The sequence below is a fragment of the Anser brachyrhynchus genome (genome assembly GCF_964034855.1).
Source record: "Anser brachyrhynchus genome assembly, chromosome: 1".
NCBI classification, from domain to species: Eukaryota; Metazoa; Chordata; class Aves; order Anseriformes; family Anatidae; genus Anser; species Anser brachyrhynchus.
This window is the reverse complement of record NC_137694.1, coordinates 56,270,223-56,291,350: the sequence shown is the minus strand read 5'-3', so window position 1 is coordinate 56,291,350 and position 21,128 is coordinate 56,270,223. Positions and strand designations below refer to the sequence as shown.

General features: G+C 51.5%; 1 protein-coding gene across 23 annotated transcripts in view; it reads right to left on the bottom strand.

Moving 5' to 3' along the window:
* Positions 1-6,362: 6,362 nt before the first annotated feature.
* Positions 6,363-21,128, bottom strand: part of RBFOX2 (RNA binding fox-1 homolog 2) — a 177,684-nt gene continuing 162,918 nt past the window's right edge. For 13 of the 23 annotated variants that reach the window (XR_013945181.1, XM_080576858.1, XM_080576873.1 and 10 more), the window contains 4 exons: positions 19,400-19,442; positions 14,447-14,535; positions 13,429-13,501; positions 6,363-12,257 (listed from right to left, as the gene is read on the bottom strand). Coding sequence is in view for 20 of the 23 variants with exons in the window: in XM_080576858.1 (XP_080432984.1) it covers positions 12,213-12,257; positions 13,429-13,501; positions 14,447-14,535; positions 19,400-19,442 (250 nt within the window). In the remaining 3 variants the exon portion in view is untranslated. Of the gene's footprint in view, positions 12,258-13,428; positions 13,502-14,446; positions 14,536-17,001; positions 17,079-19,399; positions 19,443-21,128 lie in introns of those variants that run through there. The other 10 variants (XM_080576876.1, XM_080576859.1, XM_080576875.1 and 7 more) reach the window with 4 other exon arrangements.

The following is a 21,128-nucleotide window of genomic DNA, read 5'->3' as shown; positions in this document are numbered from 1 at the left end:
TCAGTGAAGTATGAAACTTGCTCCTTCCTTTCTATCTTTGCCCACGCGTGCATGTATCAGCCTCCCCCCATCTCTGCCAGAGCATGACTTCAGGCGCCCTGGCGGCAGAAAAGCATTAACCCACATTTGCCCCAGACCTTCATCATTTTCCACAGCTGCGTGGACCAGGGCTCTGCCGCAGGGATGCTCTGGCTGTGTCCCAGGTGTACCCGTGTCGGGGGGACCTGGATGGGGATCGACGGCTCCGCGTGGCCGGACACCACACGGGGTCTGCGGGGCGAGGACCAGCCGGGGACACAGCACTGAGCAGCCCGGCCACGTGGGGCTGAAGCCTTTTCCCTCACCTCCGTGCACACAGCTGTGATATCCCAGCACATCCTGGCTTAGAAACTGATGGAGATGATTGTCACAGCGCGGGACCCAGGGAAGGAAAGAAGAGAGGGCATTTTATGAAGGCTAGCTACCCACACCAGCTCCACAGACGTGGTTTGCTCGCCACCCGTGTAGTCACACCATGCTTAGGCAGCCAAATACTGACTTCTTCTTCATAAATAATAAATAAATAAATAAATAAATAAATAAATAAATAAATAAATAAATAACATTTGAAACAATCTAATTACAGAAAAAATATTTAGCTTGAAACGAGCAGACAGACATTCAAAACCACTTTCTGACATGACAGATGATCTGAGAGGAGCCGCGCCGCGGGCATTGTACGCTCCTCAAACCCGATTTAAAAATACACGGCGTGGCAGCAAAAATAGACACGACCCTCAGCGCAAACATCGCCGCTCAGACAAACATCTCCTGTAAAACACCGTCGGGGATTTGGGTGTCAGCCGGCACGGGGACAGCGACCCCCAACTCCATGATGGACCCATGCGAACGGCACCACAACAGCACCCGCTGGCGGGGCTGGGGAATTCGATAACTGAGCAACGCAGCGTCTCCTAAGGTCATCCTGAGGTTGAACGACCCCCACGTTTTGATATCAGAAATAGGTAAAACCACAGCGATGGCAATGAAAACGTGAATGTGAATGGCTCCTCGCAGAAGTGATTGATCTCTGGAGCACAAATATTGCTGAAGCTGACTTCCAGCGTGAGGTACTAGCCGTGATTTTCAGATGGAGGTGAGGAGCAGGAGGCACCGTGCAGGGCTGTGGGCAGGAGGTGGTGTCCCCAAACGGAGCCCACAGCCGGTCACCCATCAGCCCTTCCAGCAGAGGGGACCCAGGTGCCTCCCCAGTGCCACCCTGCCATGCTACACCATCCCTGCATCTTTCAGTCACCTTTTGACTCTACTTTCAGTGTTAGGACCATGCTGGCAGTCCTTCAGGCCTCCAGATTTCCCACCTGAGGGCTTGTTCTGTTTGCACGAAGCAGCTGTGACCAGGCCACCAGCAGCCAGGTCTTACCCCTGTTCCCCAGGTCCTGGGCTTGCCGCTCTTCGCTGGTCGGTGACTCTTGCAAGGCTGAAGAGGAGAAGCAGGTCCTGTTCCCAGTATCACCACAGGCCCCCAGCGATGCGGCACAGCTCTGGCTCTGGAAATGGCCATCCTGCACCTGGAGAGCCAGGAGATCCTGGGATACCGCAGCCCCAGGCACCTTACCATGGTGTGGAGCAATGAGGGCTGATAACACCAAGCTCTGGGACCTTTCCAAACCGTTTGCAGGAATGCTGTTTAAAGAAGAGACTATTCAAAAACCACCAAAACCTCCTGCCTTTCTGCTGCTCCTACCTCAGATCACCAGGTCTTCCCAAGCCCCATCATTCCCATGGGTCAGTCCTTTGGGCACACTCTCAGTGTGCACTTTGTCTGGCTTGGACTGTGAAATAACCTTTAAAAGCACATCTGGAGGGAAGTCAGGGCCAGAATGAAGCTGATGGAAACACTGCTGATGGCTCTGGGCATGACAGGACTGTGTCCCGTGGGGACAGCCTGGCTGCTGGAGGGTGCACGTGAAGGTTTGGCAAGGACAACTCCCCCTCTGCAGCCCCAGGCAGTCAGGGCAACGTAGCAGAGCTCCGTGCTTGGGAAATGGCCGTGGGCAGTGCACAAGAGAGGAGATTCGCCCCTTGCCTCTGCTGTCCCCACGGCAAATGTCCTTGTATTTTGGGCAGGGGTGCTCAGAGCAGGGTAACGGAGAACTACATGGCCCCAGGGGAGCTGTGCAGCTGTAGCTGCAGGGAGGCAAGGGGGTGGCTGCATGTGGGCATCAATCCGAGAGGAGCCCAGGCACACCATGGGCACGCAGCCCGTTGGCCCTGGTGGTGTCTGTAAGGGTGCTGGCACCCTGCTTCCTCCCTACCTTTGGGGCCTCTCAGGATCCCCCCTAAAAGCACAGGGGCACACAAAGCCGCAGGAATCCACACAAGGGCACTGCGTGGACAATAAGCATCTCTCCTCTTCTGAAGGAAACCCAAGTGCAGGCCCACCATGCACCTTCCCACCTTCAAGTCCCTGCTGCCTCGCAGGGACAACCTGGCTCTGCACCCTGGCTGCTTAGGACCGTCCCCAAGTGCCATCAGTGGGGAGAGACCTGCAGGCAGGAACAGCCAAAATCCCAGCAGGGTGGGAAGTGAATCATCAAAGCCTCTCCCACAGCTCTTCTCCTCGATGGGAGGCAGCGAAGAGGACGTGGGGATGCTCCGTGAAAAGCCTCCATCAGGGGCTTGCAAGCAGGACGTGGCGGCACACACACCCCGCTCACCAAGAGCGGGGAAGGTTCCAGAGCGTTCATTTATTTTTCTAAAAGTGGCTTTGTTGCCCACTTGGTGGGGAAGGGGGTTGATTATCTTTTTTTGCCGTTAAGGGAGCCCGGGGGAGGCCTGCCTGCGGCCCCAGCCGCAACGAAAACCTTCCAAATGTTTCCCCCCCGAAACGAGAAACATTGAGAAGTGTGGGCACAGAATGAAAAACAGCGAAGAAAGCTCTCTGTGTGCCAAGGCGTGATTCACCACTGTTGGGAGAAACCTTCCCCGCTGCAGGGGCATGTCCCCCTGAGACCCCCCCCTGCCCCGGGGGCTGGTGGTGATGCACAGGGAGCGCTGCCTGGGGGCTGGGGAAGGCTCCCCTGGCTCTCTGTGTGGGGTTTGTGTCCCACGTGGCACAAAGACACCCAGGAGAGCTTCCCCCAGCCCCACAGCACTCGGGCAGTGAGGACTGGCAGGACAGTTCCCCAGGCTGGGGGTGGTGGTGGGTCCCAACCCCAGGACCTGCACCAGGGCTGCGCATCGCTCGGTTTGGCCCCCTGGACACCTCCAGGCTCCTCTCCCCAGCACCACTCGTGCCACGGCATTAACAGCACGGTGCCTCCCACCTCCTGAAGGAATAGGGATGGGATCAGGCCAGGTTTTCCCTTTCCTCCCCCGGGGCAAGCAGAAAGCCCCCAGCCCCAAGCGCTGCAGCAGCCCTTCGCTCTCGCCAACATGAGCCTGGCCAAAACCACGAGTTATTTCTGGAGAGCGCCGTCCCCGCCAGCAGCGGCAGCACAAAGGGGGTGCACCGAAGGGGAAAAGCAAAGCCCTGGTGTTTGCACCACGCGGCGAGGTTTCCCAGCCTGCGGGCCGGGGAGGACGGGGGCACCCTTGGCAAACAACGGAGGAGGGCAGCGCTCCGCGGCACGAGGGCTCCGGCTGAGCACGAAGGCTATTTTAGCAGCAATGGAAACACGCAGGGGCTGCTGCTGCTGCTGCTGCTGCTGCTGCTGCTGCTGCTGCTAATGCTGCTGCTGCTGCTGCTGCTGCAGGGCTCCGTGAAATCGGTGATTTCTGAGCCGAGTTCAGCTGGAGAGCGCTGCTGCTATAAAAAGCAAAGTGACTTTGCGCTTCGACGCTTCCTCCCGACACACACACACACACACACAAAAAAAAGTGATTTGTGATTCAAAAGACGAGGAATTTATCATCAAAAAGAGCCGGGGCAGAGCTCGGTGTTTACACATGGAAGAACAAGACAGGCACCGAGAGCAGATGTATTTATATCCATCCATTAATAAAGAAGAAAAAAAAAAGCCAAGTCAACCATACCTTTGTGCTAAAGTTAGAGCACGGCACTCGGCATGTCCTTAAAAAGGCAAGAAAGTTTCCGCAAAGTGGGACAGCTGCTCCGGGTGCCGGCCCCGCAGGGCTCCTCGCCCGCCCGCAGGCTGCAGCGAGGGAGCCGAGCACCGAGGGGCTTCTTCCCTCTGCTGCAAGGAACCAGGCGAGGGCTCGCTGGGTGCAGCACGCCGAGGCCAGGCTGCAAAGGAGGGCTCGGTTTGTGGGGCTGCCTCCACCCACCAAGCAGCAGAAAGAGGACCGGCAGCGCTCCAGGGTTGGGGGCTGGAGGGTCGCTGCGAGCCCAGGGCGAAGGCCTGGAGCCGGAGCCAGGACCGCGGGTGGTTCACCCGCAGTGAAGGTCGAGGGCTGGCCAGCCTGAGTCACTGGAGCTCCCGGAGCAGGATGACATTTAGGAATTCTCCAGCAATAACTCATCGCAGCAAGTCCCTCAGTCCACGCACGGGGCTGGAGTTTTTCTCGCCTCGAGTCCCGAACGCCAGGGTGTGTTACAACCCCAGGAAAGTCAGATCTTGGCACCTTGTAAGGTGCTTCCAGAGAGCAGTTAATTATCCTTCTTTTTGGGGAATAAACAGATAGCTCTTTTTATAAGGACAGAAAGGAAGCGTGCAAGTAACCCTCCCTCCCACAGCAGCTGCTAAGGTCTCCCATCAGAGGGATGCTCGGGCTCTCAGCCCCGAGGCAGTGCAGGCAACAGGAGGCCAGCAGCAAACCCCCGAGCACAGGTCGGCCCTGCCGCTGGCCTGGGGATCAGGGCTCCTCCCTGGGCATTAGGATTTGGGGCTTAAATCTTTTCACTGAGCAACCTTGTGACCGCCGGGACCGCGGTACCTCCAGCCTTTGCAGACGCTGCCCACGCACGTGAAAACGCGCGCTGCGGCTTGCGCTCAGCCACAACTGCCTCGTGAATCATCTATTATTTATTGTTATTTACACTTGCAGAAGGGAAACGCTTTAAACGGGCAGCGCTCCTTTCCTCAGCCAACCTGCAGTCTGTTCAAAGAACCGGTGTCAGCCTCCTTGGGCGAGCTCCGTTCCTGATAAGCCCGCCTTAAGCGATGCGACACCTTTAAGGACTTGTTAGTCGATTCCAGGATCAGCCATTTTATTGCTTTGCCTTGAAATGAAGGTACGCTGAGACCTGCAATGCCTTTACTTCACTTTTTAAGATCCCCCCTGCCTTATACCCTTGTCCCAGCACAGAGGGGCTTCGTTCCGAGACGTCTCCCAGCTCCCGCGACGCAGAGTCCCTGAACCAGCTCCTTCACGACAGTTACCCGGCCCTGACTTCCAGGCGTCTAATTTTAGCAGTTACTGTTGAACATCCTCTCGAGTTATTGTTAGAACGAAATGAGCATCATCTGACAGGAACACATTGCAGCTCCTCGGCACACACCGAGGAGGAATGCTTCAGGAGCGCGCGCCTCCCTGCAGCGTTACCCACAGTCCTGCCACCCGGGGGCACGCGCTGTCCCCTTCCCTTTGTGCCTGGTGTCTCGCATCTCCAAAAAATGGAAAAATAAAAAAATAATAGTCCTGCGCTGCCCTCAACTGTATTCGGCCTATTCCGCTGTATCATTTCACTCGGCTGTGTTTCCATAATTACTTGCAAATTGCCCAGAGGGATTTATTATTTGTTATTTTTAGGATCGTTTCAGCGGAAAAGGCATCTGATTATTTGTATATATATTTGCACGACATCTCTCACTTGAGGATCTCTGAGCACTCCACGGAATATGAATGAAGCTCCGCTCATCTGCCGCGATGCTCCTTTTTCAGGCAGGACAACGGGAGCGGTGATTAAAAGCCACGTCCGAGCTCCCGGAGGAGATTTCTGCCCAACACAGGAACGGCGGCTTCCAGCCGTGCGCGTTAACTATTAAACCCGTGCTAACGCCAACAGCGGGAGCCCAGCTACACAGGCATGAAAGAAAACACTGATGCTGCCATTTGAAACGGCCGTGTGTCCTTCCAAGCTAACGGGTTCAAACACAGATTAGGCTTGGGGGGGGGGGGAAAGGCTCCCTATCACACGGCAAACACACGGCGCTTTCTGCTAACGGGCAGCAGGGATAAGAGTGGGGTTACTGAGAGCTGGGGGCACAAATGCACCAGGCTGAGATTTTGCTGGTGTAGCTTGCCAAGGCTTCACCCTTTCTTGCTGCTACATCATCTCTGGGCTCGCTCCTCAAACCAGCTCCCCCCTTTCTTCGCGTGGTGGCCGGCAGGGAGATGGATGCACCAGCGAAACTCACCTGGGGCACAGCAAAACAGACAAGAGGCAGGAGGCAGCAGAGTGGTGTTTCTCTCTTTTATTTAAAAACAGTGCTTCATTACCATTTGCAAAGGGTTAGGAAGGGTTTCCCCCCTTGCTTAGAGTTTATAAAAGCCAGCAACATGATCAATAATTTATACACATGGATAGTAATACAAAAAAAAGGAATAAAAGCTAAAGATCTAACTACTCCGACCTTCACAATTCCAGCTACTTGATAATAATAGGAATAACCCAATGAATACTGTATGGTCTGAAAGCTACTATACAATATGATACTTAACGAGGGAGGGCGGGAAGTTAGAGGCTGTCACAAAGCCCTGGGATGCAGATACTGCTTCTCCAGAGTCGGCAGGGAAATGGGACCCTGGGCAAGCGGCTCGGGCGTCCTAGGAAATGATCCAGGGGAAGGGAACGCGTCCCGCGGGGGGACACGTCCTGCTCCCCGGCGGTACCTGGCAATGGGAGGTGCTGGGGAGACCACGTGAAGGGGCAAGTCTGTCGCTGCCTTTGGAGGTGCTGCGGCATCTCAGCCTCGCACGGAAAATCTCCAAGTCTCAAGTAGATCAGCCTGTGAGGTCAGTAAAATGCTCCGCCAGCTCCATGTCGCTCTACAGCCCTGGTTCTCGTTCGCTGTCAGCCCCAGGTTTTAGCTCCAGCTATTTACAAGCAGGATTTATCATACTTAAAAAAAAAAAAAAAAAAAAAAAAGGAAGAAAAAAAAAACAACCAAAAGAAACCAAAACAAATCATATCCCCTGGGGTAAGAGAGGATTATTTCGTCACTTGATAACGCAGCCGAACCAAGCTGCCAAAACTACAACATGCGCGCACACACAAAATACTGTGAACAGAAAAATAGAAAAACATGACCAAACCGAGACGGCTCCTGTGGGAGGCCTGATTTCTGACTTCTGTAAGGAATTCGCTCCTCGGGGAAACAACAAGCCCCTCCACCAGCAGAGAGCTGGCAATCTGGCAAGAGACTTATTATTGACCCACTTCAGGGAAGGAAAAAAAAAATTAAAATTAAAAAAAATCAAGATTAACTGGCATTTTGCTGACTGCCAGCCAAATGACTACTGGGGTGGACGGCTTCAGACACCAGCAATCTCCTGGTGAAATCAGGCGAGGCTCTTGGCTGGCGTGCCCTTGTTCCACCAGGCGCCAAGAGGCGGCGGGGGACGCGGGTCTGCGCTGCCGGTCCCTGCAGGCGCTCGGCCCAGCGCCCAGAGGACCATCGCTGCCAGAGCTTTCTGACACCACAAAAAATTGCCTTCCAGGGTCAGCAGCAGCAACGGAGACGGGAGTTGGGTGTCCCCGGTCCCGCTGAGTCTGCCGCTGATGCGTGTGCTGCAGAGGGACGGGGGCTGTCCTGCAAACTCCTGGCTAGAGGAACGCGTACCAGGGAGAAACCCCAGAGCCTGCTTGGAAAGGGCCCCATTTCGCACTCTGGCCGTCAGACTCCTGCTTGCCTCGGTGACTGGAGTTTTCCTTGCAGAAGAGAAGTTGTACTGGGGTTGGAGGGTGGAGAGGGCAACCAGTAAGGTGGGGGTGGAGGGAAGAGGCTTTTCAGACATTAACATCACCAAAAATAGTGTTTTATGCAACAAAGAATCAAGTCTCACTGGTGTATACTACAAAATGTTTGACATTTTCCAAGAGCATGACAAAATAAAAACACAAAGAAGTCTACACTGGATGTTCATCGCGTTCACTAGGTTGGGTTGCTGTTTGTTTTTTCCCCCCCTCCTATATTAAAACAGTGCAAACAGGTACACACATCACCCCTCTGCACCGAGGACAGCATCCCCCGACCCTGCCAGGCCGGCAGCTGCCTGCGGGCTTCCTTCCCCTTTGGAGCCAGACCCAGAGCTCACCCAGCTCGCCCTCGGTTTTCCCTTTATACAATTTCTAAGTGCTCCTCCAGATGTGATCTCCTCTGCTCTACTCGTTCAGGGCCGGGTCAGGGTGATGTGGATGGGGACGGGCTGGGGACGAACGGGGCAGGGGCTGGGAGGCTCTGCTTTGCGCTCCCCTATGCCAGACAACCTTCCTCAGCTCTCGCCGCGCACTTCACACTCAGAAGAGGCAAGGGCAGGAGACAAACGACTGCCTCTCACTTTAGGGATGGGGAAACAAGCCTGAAGGAGTGACCCGACTGCTCCCACATCGTCCTTGAGGATCACCGACAGAGCCCTGAGCAACCCACGGCTCTCCAGCTCCTGAGCAAGCCCTCGCCGGGCAAAGCCTGCGGCTCTCAGGCATTTCAGCAGCTGAGCAGCGGCTGCTTGAAAACGTGGCTTTGCCTACCTGAGCTCACCTCACGGGATCTGCACAACGGCTTTGCCTGGGAGCAGAGGGCTGCAGGAGGCTCGGCCTGGGCTCCCTGGTGTCCCCAGGTCCCGGACCCCTCGGGGCACCCTGCCCAGCGCGGGGACGGTCACAACGGGGTGCAGGGGCGCTGGGCGCTGCTGTAACGCGTTCCTAGCAGAGGACGTGCTACGCCAGTAGAGTTCACCTTTGTACCAGCACAACTATATCCACAAGGAAAGACGGACCAGCATATTAAAAAGAAAAATAAAAAATTAGCACTTCAATCCAAAATTATACCGGTATAATACGGTGTGCTGGCCAGACCTACTGCAAGACAGTACAGACAGCAACACTTAGAGGAACATCTTTTCCTCCACATCAAGAGGAATCCCGGTGCCACCAGACAAGGTCACAAGCAGCAAGCTATTTGCCAGCCCGCCTGTGCAGTTTTTCCCTTTGAAAGCCAAGCCCTGGGGACTCGCGCCTGCAGATCCATCTCCGGGACAAGCACTAGCTGCTGTCTGGGCCCAGGTTAACTCATGAAGAGTCAATCATTTTGCATAGGGAGATATAGGCTTTGTCCTCGCTTCTCCAGAAGACAGGTATATAACCAAGGCTTGGCTGCTCTGAACCCATCTCAAGCCAGTTCGCTACGCGTCTGAGTGAACCCAGAGCTGCTGTCTGCCAAGAAGAAAGCACGGCGCTGCCGCCGTGGCACAGCATCTCCTCCAGAAACCTCGCTGCAAAGCCTCGGCTGGCGGGCAAGCTTTTGGGAGGCACCGCGCCCCGCAGAGCGAGCCGCCTCCAGCGCCCGGCCGTGCAAGCAGCCCGGCTTCGGCACCACGAGCGGGTGGCCGGGGACGTGGTGGCATCAACTGCGGGGCACGGCGGGAGCTGGCCGGGCTCTGGGAGGCCCCAGGCTGGACGGTGTGGAGCAGGTACCACTCGGAGATGCTACAGCAGAGGACTGACTGACTGTGGCCCCCCAAAGGGTGGGCGCTTCCGCACGCAAGCCCTCCGACTCTCAGTAGCCGCGGGTGGGCTGAAGCTGCCGTGCATAGACTCGGCTGGGAGGCAGGGAGGGGGCCGGCCGCCCTGCGCCCGAGGGAGGCAGAGCTGGGGAGGGGGACGATTGCACCGCCAGGGCAAGGGAGGGCACGCGGGGAGGGCGAGCCCAGCTTTTTGGGGAGCCGCAGTCAGAACCAGCTGAACTGAACCGCAGGACGGGGGCAGAGAGGGCAAGCGTGACCGTTTCTACCACAGATCCTCCCTCCCCTCCCTCAGCTCAGCAAAAGCCCCCGCGTGCCCCGATTTCCCCGCATTTCCTAGATTTTGTGAAAGCCCCAACACCCTGTTCCCCCCTCCCCGTTTTCAATCTAACTAAAATATTTATATACAAACAACAAAAAAATTGTCATAACAGCAACAAACCAAACTTTGGCTTGGAAAAAAAAATAAAAACCAACAACAAAACCAGAAAAAAAAAAAAAACAACAAAAGGCGGCCAACAGGCTGGCAGTTTGGTGTCCCCTTTTTCTAGCTATTCCTCCAGAGAATCAATAGCTTTAGGGTCTCTAGCTTAACTCATGGCTTCCCCATCCTTCTCATTTAGGTGCCTCCTCTCTGCTGCGCCCAGAGAGGCTATGTGTTTCGCTGGGGAAGAGCAAAAAATGCGTGGTTGTGCATGGCTGGGCCAGGACACCTCCTCGGGGAGCTCTGCCTGCTGACACCGCTTAGTGTTAAATGCAGGAGGTTTCCTATTCTGGTATCAGCAGTGGGTGGAGGAGAAGGTGTATGGCAGGAGTTGGGAGAGGCTCCACCAACGAACCCGTGCTCCAAGCAGCCCTTCTGGGGGTGAAAAGCTCACCCCAGTACCAATTGAGAGAGTTGAGGCAGAGAAGTGCGGTTTTGTTAGGCTAACGCAGGGTTAGAGATAGCACAAGAGCACCTGCCTCTGAGCATCGGGGTTGCTGGGAGCACTCGGGGCCAGCGGCTGAGCGGGGAGGGCTGGAGAGCAGCAGCTCCCTGCCGCAGCACTGCTCCTGCAGTCAGCTGAAAAAGCCAGCTCCGTCACCCAGCCAGATCGCTGCTGGTGAGAGCAGAAGGGGGACGGTCTCGGGAGTCGTGGAGTCCTCCCCTGAACAGCCTCCCCACTTCCAAATCTTATCATATGTAGTGTCAATACGGCCCCAGCAGCCCAGGTGCGTTAGCTTTCTATGGCAGGCTGGGCAAAACGGCCCCAGGTCTCCAACGTGGCTCTGTAAGGGCCTCAGATACAGCTTGTGGTGGGAAGTTCCTATGAATTCAGAGCTTGTACAAGCCGCTTCTGCCTCCCCTCAAACTCCTGACCTAAACGAAACTACTTCAGGATCACGTTTGGATATAAAGAACTCTTCCCCCCCGCGAACCCACATGCGTGACCCTCACCGCAGCAGCTTATACATGACTCGTTTGTCTCACTCGTGTTATTTGGAACAGATTACTTGCAGTAGTGCCTAAGCAGCTCAGGATGAGCAGGAGGAGAGAGACCTTGCAGGCTGGACCTCGGCGTGCCCGAGCGCGGCTCTGATGGTTGAGTCTTCAGCCACAGCTTTCTTCGTCATCAAGGCTTCACCGCCGCAATTGTAACCACTTGCTGTCCGCAACAGAGGTACTCTGTGTGATGGTGCATTGCATCTGCCGCTCCTCGAGGAAGAGAGGGAGGAAAGGGACAGCAAGGGAGAAAGATCTCGAAACGGAGGATGTGAAACTAAGGTAATTACAGCCACCAGCAATGGACAACAATCAGCTAGAATAAGTTGTGTGTAGGGGGAAGATCATCCTCCTCAAAAACTCCTTTCAAAGTCTTGTCCCCTGTACAGCGGGTAACAGCCAAAGTCTTTGGGCAGGTTGAGGAAATCTTCTCTTGCCGAGTCTAAAGTCCTGACACTGCTGAAACTGTCCCAAACCTGTGCGCGTCAGATGGTGATAAAAAACGAGGAAAGTCTCTGCATTTCCCCCTTTTCCACACGTAAATGACTATTTCCCACCAGCATTTAGGTCCCAGCCACAGCCAGAGAGTGCTTCCTTCTGCAGACCAGAAACACAGCAGGTGGAGACTTCTCCCTCACGTCCTCCTGTCTCCCAGGCACCAAGCACCAGACCCAGGGAAGTAACTCTGTCTGTGTGTTCCTGATTAATTGCATGATATTCGGTTTCTAACAGCTTTCCTTAACGCTAATCGCCTTTTCCGTGACTGGTAGGATAAGCTATGCACCAACATACAGACACGGAAATGCATTATTTTTACCACAGTTAAAAAAAAAATAAGAAAACAAACAAAAAAATAAAACAACCAAAAAAGCACAATCTTTGGAACAAAAGAATTAAAGGCAGAAATTTAAAGGAAAAAAAATACATATTCAAAGAACATAGTGAGGTATAAAAAAGTATTTTCTCTTTTGTTTTTTGTTTTTCCTCCTCATCTTGCTATAGAGTTCCTCTACTAGTAAATATTGCAATAGCCAGGCCTCATGATCTGGGGGGGCTGTCCCACTTGCAGGGGGCTCACGTCACTTCAGTAGGGGGCAAATCGGCTGTAGCCACCTCGGTATAAACTCGCCTGTAGAAATTAAAGGAGAAGAGAAGAGGTTGTTAGGAAGCGAACCTGGAAGAAACTTTCAGGGACAGTGCCCAAATGCTCTCAGGATTAATGGATGTGTCCTGGCACTGACCCGCGACTATCAGTCCCTCTAAGAAGTAAGAGAGGAGAACCTTGCCTGCAAAAAACAAAAAATGTAGCTCAGGAGGACATGCTCACAGCTGGAAATGAACTCTGGCAAGCCTAAGTCACAAAGAGTTCAGTACCAGAGGTGGGACTCACGAGTCTCAACCTCTGGGCCAGCTGTCTAGACTGACTTTTTGGATAGCAGACGCATACTTCCAGGATGCTCTTCACCTCACCTTAAGGTGGAGATCTAAAATAGACACGATGACCTGGTATCCTTGAAATACCTGTTTTTCCTCCATGACCCTAAAGGGAATCTGCATGATGCGCTGAGGCTCAAAGGGAGGTGCTCCACTGCAGCCATCTATATTTAGGTGTCTTTTCCTCTGCGCACATTTGCGTTGCAGCCTTTGCAGCAACACAAATACTGCACTGGCTGGAAGCAGATGGGCAAGCATGTGTTTTCAGCAAGCTGTGCCGCTCCCGTCCAATGCCAATATACCTCATCCCTGCCCTTGTGTAACTCCTGCTGGCAGGCAGGACGCCGCATCCTTCCGCTGGTGGAAGAGGGAACCAAGTGGAGCAGCTTTGCTGCAAGATGTCACAAGAACAACTTATTCCCTCACTTTTCCTAGGGCTGATTTCTCATCGTGCAACAGAGCTCTAAAGGGCTCTTAATTAAGTTAATGAAAAAGGCAAGAAAGGATGTCCTGCATCTCCAGCCATTGCTGGTTCTTGCTCTATCCATCTCCTTGATACGGTTATACTGATTCAGCAACGACATTCTGGCTCTTGATGTTTCTGGTCATCCTTCAACCACCTCTTTTGTACAGGGAGATGTACAAGAGTGAGTGATAATCGGTTTTCTGCAACCTGGCTCCTTTCCTAGAGCACACAGACAGACACAGGAATGCGGAATGGCTGGGGAGCCAGCACTGCAGCTAAGGACCTCCTCCCTCCGTGGAAAGGTATTTCTGGATAAAGTTTCAGTACCTGATACACACAGTGAACAGCTGATGCCCGTGCTAGGAATGAGAAACAGCACAAGGAAGAAAATCTCACTTACCACAGCGCCAACTCCGTAGCTAGCGGCAGGGGCAAGGGCATGGTAAGGATCTGCTGTGTACACCCTGCCATAACTGAAGAGAGGGAGAAAACATGAAAAAAAAAAAAAAAGTCACTTTGGAGGGGCAGAGAAACAGCCTTCTGACCACAGGCGATGGAAGAAGCAACATGCCCTCCTACACACATGTATGCATACATGCACACACATGCACACAGGCAGCCCCTCTCCGCAGAGAGCCTATGGGCATGCTGCCATGCACCGTATGAGATGGGCGAGGGACCGGCCTGCGAGGAGGAACGTGGCAGAAGCCATGAGCTCAACCTGTAGGAAAGAGGTCAGCACCTTGACGAGACAGTTAGTGCATCCCTTACCTCGAGTGATGCAATTTGGGAGGAGAGTGGCTGCTGGTGCTAGTGGCACGGTAGCAGCTGCTAAGTGGAAAGCAGCAAGGGGTTCTCCAGAATGAGGAGGGAGTATGAACTTTAATGCTCTGACATGCGCTAAGATTAAAACACAGCCTTACTGCACAGGAGATAAAAAACCTTAAGGCAAGCACTCTGATGATGATAACCCTTTGCATTTACGCAGAACCGCATGTTAAAGCGCCCGAGAGTACTGTACGAGCTGAACCATTCTTACTTTATGGATGGGGAGAGAAATGCACCCAGCGATGGAACAACCTGCTCAGAGTCACAGAGCAAGGAGCCAGCAATGCAAACCAGGTCTCTCAGCTCTGAGGCCATAAGCACACTGCCTCCTTTGCCCAGAGAACCACCAGGATAAGGAAGAGGCCAGGATTTGTGCCAGCCCACACACACCGGAGGGCAATACTGCCCCAGGAGCAGGGAGACAAGTCGTGCACTCGAATCTTTCATGTCGGGTTGTGCATGCAAGTGTGCACGTGCGAGTGCAAGTAAGACAAAGAAACGGGGAAAGTAGAAGTACTGTAATGGATCAATGCTCCTCGAATCTCCAAGCACAGCAAGCTAGCCCACGGGGATGCCTCCCCCTTACATACCCATCGCTGTAAGCTGCTGCAGCGGCTGCAGCGGCCGTGGCTGCTGTTGCAGTAGCAGGCTGTGCATATCTGTAGGCTGCGTATCCACCCTGCAGGAGAGAAGAGAACTGACTTTACAGATACCTGTCCACCCACGCAGAGCCAAAAAAAAAAAAGAAAAAGAAAAAAAAGGAAGAAAAAAGGAATCACACACATCACAAGGAGAGGAAGTGTTTCAAACTGCATCAGCTCCCATGTCTTATCTAGCACAAGCATTGCCCATTAACTCCTACCTTTTTTTGCTCAGAAGGACTAGGGAGACTCTTCCATTTCCCAGTTTAGAATAAACTGAAGTGAGCCTGAGCATGGTGATATCCCTGTAGGAAACTAAATTTGGCATGGAGGAACGGAAAATCAGAAGAGAGCTGAAATACTGTATGCAATGTAATTTCTATGTCCCCTTCCTTTTACGCTGGGGAAATCAGAGGTGGGCACTTTCTGTGAAGCATGTATTTTAGAAAGGGCATCATTCAGAGGAGCTCCTGTTTTTTTTTCTCCTTTGTCTCTTTTCTAAGCCTGGGAGACCCCAAAGGCTAGAATTTCTTTTGGTTCAGATGCATAAAAGCATCAATAGCCAGAGAAGCCAAAAAGCAATCAGTAAAAGAAGGTCAGAGAAGTCAATCTCTGGTGGTCTAAAGGGCTGCCAACAAGCAAATTGACACAGATACCAACCAGAGCATTCTCCTCTCCCTCAGAGTAAGAAAGAAACAGGTTGGGGGAAATCACATCTGAACAGACTGTACTGCTGCTGCATTTACACCTATGTTACACATCTGTAGTAAAGATCTTTAAAATGCTTACAGTGGTAAGAGGTAGATCCTAAATATGTAGTTACAGCTGAGCTGGCAAAACATAAATCCTGGCCCAGAGGAAGACTTGCAAGTGTCCTACCAGAATTCCCACCAACAGCTCTCAGGGCAGAGGAAGCCCGGGCTCAGCCCCACTGCCCCGCGCACCTTGCAGTAACGAGGGACGGATGCCTGCCACCTCTCAGACCCCGAGCTAAGGCTGTGTGGCAGTCATGAAAGAGCTCTGAAGCCCAGGTTAGATCTTTTCTGACTGTATGCTTCTGAACACGTTTCTGTAAACTCTATGGGGGAGCAATGGTAAATGAACCGTGGCTTTGATTTGCCAGAAACACAATGAGCCATAAATAACATCAGAAAACTCCAGATTGCTTCTGGCTTTTTTTTTTTTTCCTTTTAAGTGACATTTCAGAGTTGGAAGGACCAGAAGGCAGACTTATGCTCTTTACCTCCAGAATCAGCTCAAAATATCTCTAACGCTTTTTCCCCTATAAATCTTATGGCTGTATGTAACTTAAGAGTACAAGATCAGCTCTACTGCAGGACACACTCTGTCTTTGCTCAGCAGTGCTGTTTTGGTCTAGACATCCTTTAAAATAGAAGTCATGATTTTAACTTCATTCTGGTTGCCCTTGTGGAACTGCCCCCACGATGGCTTGCGTGCTACCCCAAACATTCCTGGGGATGGTCTCTTACTCTGGAGGAGAGAGACCTGCAGACCCTTTAATCTTCTAGTTAATAGAAGAGAGTAATGCAAATAATCACCTGTGAAACACCACGCGGCTTGAAAGAAACGTTGTCATGGTTTTGTCCCTCTTACCTAGTGGTTTCAATCCCTGCACTTCAGACTGATGGTCTGGGGAGGTTTGGCTTCTTTCTGGCATGCTATTGTTGCGCCACCACTACCTCCACCTCCAGAACATGACAGAGACAAGGGGAAGGGGCAATCCAAATGAAACCTTTACCAACCTCACCAAATTAGGAGCTTGTGGCATTTCCTTAAGCTTGTGACCTTCCTGAACTCTTGGCGTGGTCTGTCACTTGGGCATGGTGTGGAAGACATTTCCACTTGGCACTGTCCTTCGGCAGGGCAGGCTGCTGCAGCCCACCCCGATTCCCACCCTCCCTCCCACCTACCAGCCACATTTCACATCCAAAGCCGTTTCAAATGTGACTGGCACATGCTCTACACATGGCAGCAAGATGCAGTTTGAAACCAGAAAAGGGTTATCATGTAATTCTCTTTTAACTCACATCTCTTGTAAAGGAAAACGAAACCAAACCGAAAACAAAAAAAAAAAAAAAAAAGAAAAAAAGAAAAGAAGGGTTGGAATCAGGTGTGGGAAGGGGGGGAGGGATGGCGTAACATTTATTAATCAAAATTAAAAACTAAGCATGCTGACATCTGGAGCTAGAACAACCAGCAAAGTCACCACGTTCAGACTCATATTGGCTAGTTCTATCCATCCCAGCATTCTCTTGGGACAGCAGTTCGCCCTAGGCTCTACCACAAGCTCAGTGAAGTACACAGCCTCAAGTACTAGAGCGTGCAGCCACAACAACCTGCTATTACGGAAACAGTCAGTCACCACTGGAGTTAACATTCCAACCTCGACGACTCCCCGCAGCCTCCCGCCCTCGCCCCCCGGAATGGCTCCCACCCTAGCCCTGTCCCACACCACGATGTTAATAATTATAACAAGCAATAACCCATCTGTTATATCAGAGAAGGGAACAGAGACTCCACTGAGAGATTTAGAGCGGGATGTTAACATTTCTTCAGTCGACTGCACAACAAACAAAAAAACAAAAAAACAAAAAACAAAAAAACAGGAGAAATAATTCATTGGAGAAATGAAGTTAAGAAATAGCTGACATGTGTATTGCTTTTTTAACCATGCACTGATGCAAAATTGAAGCTACTGTTAATTGTAAAAAATGTCACAGGATACAGGTACACACTCCCGGGCAGGACTGCTCAGCTCGAAGCGGTCTGCAAAGTCTACTGGTGTGTACTTCAAATAAAACCAAAAATGGGGATTATAATGGCCATGGTACGTTCCTGTCATAGGAGCAATGAGTGTGGACAGCTGGGGGATTTCTGACACGGGAATGTGTTTAGCATGACCAGCAGGTCCACCGAAACAGGGTGAAGGCAAGAGGAGGAAAGTTGCAGCTAGTACTCCTTCTGATTTCACAAACGCTTTTGCCGAGCTCTGGGAGCGGTGCAGAACGAAGGAGATGCTGTGCAGGTCACCTCACCCAGCTGACGCTCCTGTTCTCCTTAACCCGGGACCCACATGGACTTCCTTCAATGCATCTAAAGCCCTACTCAGCTTGTCCAATGCACCAGGTGTTTTCTCCTTCCCTTCCTGCTCACACAAAACTGTAACTTGTATGCAAAGCTCGTCCGTATCCTCAGCTACAAGGTCCTACCGTCCCTAGTGATTTCTGATGCCACTCACTTCAGGTACTCTCATAAGTATAAACTGTATCAGAGTAGAGCATCTTCACCAAACGTGAGCAATCGTGTTTCCCAGTAAAAGAAGAAATTATTTTTAAAAGGCCCTTGGCTAGCTGCACCACACTCCTCCAGACTGCAACAGAAGACACCATCGAGTGGCATTGTGCATGAAACCCAGGACAGCTACGCAACCTCCCCACTCCATCTATTTAAGTGAAGCCATCCCACAGGGACAGGTTTACCCGTCTAGGCTCAGTCTAAAATCTTTAGCCTTGTCTCAAAGGAGATGGATGTGTCTGAGCTTCTCGTGAAGACGTTAGCTCAGAGACATTTCTGTCAATGGGACAGTTTAAAAACAGCCTTGACTATGGAACAGGCTTATGCATTTTTACTGGGCCAGTCAACAACCAAAAGGACTGTCTAAATAAAGACTGACTTTCTGGTACAGTCTTTTGGATTGTATGGGGAGCACATGAGAGAGGTGAACATAATTCTAAATGCTGCTTATCTTAACTCAAGTTCTCTTTCTCTTGTTATCCTGCCAGTGTTGCTGGGGCTGTGCTGAACCCCTTTTCCCATGAGAACGTGTAGAGAGCCTGAGCCTATAGATCTCAATTGGCAAACAACCGGATTTGCTCAGGTGTTCACAAGAGCCCAAATTTCAAATGACTCTTCTGTGATATTATCATCCTTGGCTCATCAGTGAAGCAAGAAAACATTTTTTTAATCCCTTCTATAACATTAGATGATAGCATTCTCAATATTGTGTTATTTCAGGGCGTATGAAACAAACCTGGGAAAACAAGATACAGGAAGCTGCAATCCCAATTTAGAGCAGCATTCCAATTACTGAACGTGTCAATGCAAATAAATGAGCATGTAAAGGCTATACAGTTCAGCACAAAACAAGTCCCATCTTCTCTTCCACTCTTTGGGTCCATATTAGCTGACAATGCAATGGGAACATGAGGAAATCCAAACCTACAGCTTACTATGTCGGTGTATCCTATGATCATAAGCCTTCCTTTTCTTCTTTCCTTGCTGCCTTAGGCAGGTGCACAAAGCGTGTTGCTGGCACTCTTTACTCGATGCCACGAGCAACCCCATACCCTCAGAGAAATGTGCAACTCATGGTACCAGTTGGACACATTTGACCACCTGCCAGTTTAGACGGAGAGCCCAGTTTGGGGATCTTTAATTTGTCGTAACTTGAGTGTGTCTTCTCAAAAGTGCCCTAGAGCAGAAGTTAAGAAGCAGAAAGGGCCAGAACCGTTTCCAGTATTTTTGTATTAGAAGGGTGGCATACGTGCACCAGGAATGAGCATGAATGAATTAAAAGAGGTGACAGGACAACAGCGTCCATTGCAGCAGGTGCTTCTACATGGTAATGGGACAAGCATGACCTTGTTAACCCTTCCGTTGAATTTACACATATATAGTTTTCGAATGAAATGCCACTCGGTGTGAAATCTGGACGCACGCCGCCCTGCTACGGCGGGGGCTTGGATCACACGGGAGTCTGCGCTGCCCTAAAAAAGCCTCTGTTCCCATCTCTAATGTGGTGCTGGAATGGTTAGTATAATTCAGTTTTTTCCACTGCAATCCACAATCTGATTGGTTGGCAGGTCACACTGGCACTCCTACCTGAGGTATTTTAGCGCTAATGATTGGTTCCTGTAAGACTATTCTATAACAGAACACAGGAAGAGCAGTTCAAAAAAACACAGCTGTGGAAAGAAACAATCATACAAACAGCCCGCGGCGGGGCTCACCAGCCTTTTCTTTCCGGTGGATGCAAGCACGCTTTTCACAGGCAGGAGTGGTCTTCACACAGGTGGGGTGGTTTGCGTTTGTTTTGGTTTTTTGGTTGTTTTTTTTCTCCCCCTCCCCCCCCCCCCCCCAGATTGACCCCATCGTAGAGGAATGATAACCTTTCTTAGGATCCGAAATGAAGCCCTCTGCAGCCTGGGGCTGGTTGTTTTATGGATTCAGGTGTCCTGCCAGAGTGGGATGCATCCAAAAAGAGATGGAATGCCTTCTTCAGAGAAGGCATGGCTAGCAGGATGGTTGCCCCAGGAAAGAAAAAAGGAGTGAGGAAGAGGAGAAGGAGGAAAACGAGAAATCGGTGCGTAGTACTTATGCAGAAAAAGCAGCCCAAACTCGGGACATTTCCCCTTCGTCTTGCCTACTGCTAGCTACTCCTTCCTAGCTCAGGGTCCTTTCCACCCTGCCTTGACTCAGAAGCCCTAGGGGAACCTCAGTTTAATTTTCCCCCTAATCCGGCCAGGAAGGGCTAAACCTAACAGAAGACCCCTCTGCCTTCCCTTCCACACGTCCAACCAGACGGACGTAAGCACTCCAGGGATCAGCACTGCACATCAGTGGGGCACGGGGATGCTGCACTCATTCTACCTGTGCCCATTAGCAAATTGCTTGGAAGGGTAACTTCACATCAGGATTACAATTTTTGTTTTTCTGAGCTCTGTTGGAGGGCAGCAACAAAACAGGAAAACACAGCACCACCTCCCTGGATGAGCACCCTGTTCTGCCGTACTGCTTTCTCACAGTGAGACCTAAGCACTGGAAGCAAAGTTGCCAGAAGTTCACCAAGCGGTCCCAAGCTGACTTGGAGGTTTGGTTCTGCGTTACGTGATGCTACCACGCTGCAGCACCAAGTTTTATGGTGGATTATGGGGCTTCTTCATTGCTGAAGTCTCTGTCCTTAAAACATGCTAGATAAGCATCTCCTCCCCATCAGCAATGGAAGCTCTGAAGGAGCTTTCTGAAAAGGAACAGGGGGTAACCCCAGCCAGTTTTCCATTTCAACATGACAACCTCTTATACACCATACTCCGAGGGAAGAGGCACTAAGGAGAAGGTATTGCTCGTTTGCTTGCCTGCTGTAGAAAATTCAGTGGGCTGTTGAGCTAGTGTTCTAGCAGTGAGATGAGAAAACCCAGAACTCTTGTGCAGTCCTTGACACCATTTAATAAAGGAACACTTGATTATGCAGATCAAATTTTGAGGGATGTGCAGACACTAACACACGTAAGAATGAAGAAATACACCCAAGATCTCTGTGCTTAAAGAGTATGTTTCTGACTGCTGTAAACTACGCTGGGCAAAGTGCCTTTATAAGACCTGACCCTCCATATAAGCCAAGAAAATCCAAAAGCTAATTCCATCCATTATCTTCAGTCTAACCCCTCAGGGTCCTCTTCATAAATGTCAGTAGTAGCAACTTCAAAGGAGCAGGGACGTGAAATCCATGCTGACAACCATGCCACTACCAATACAAAGCATCCCCAGCTCCAGAGAGCTATTACCTATAACTTTGGGAGCTTTGCCAGAGCCAGACAAGGCCACAGGTTGT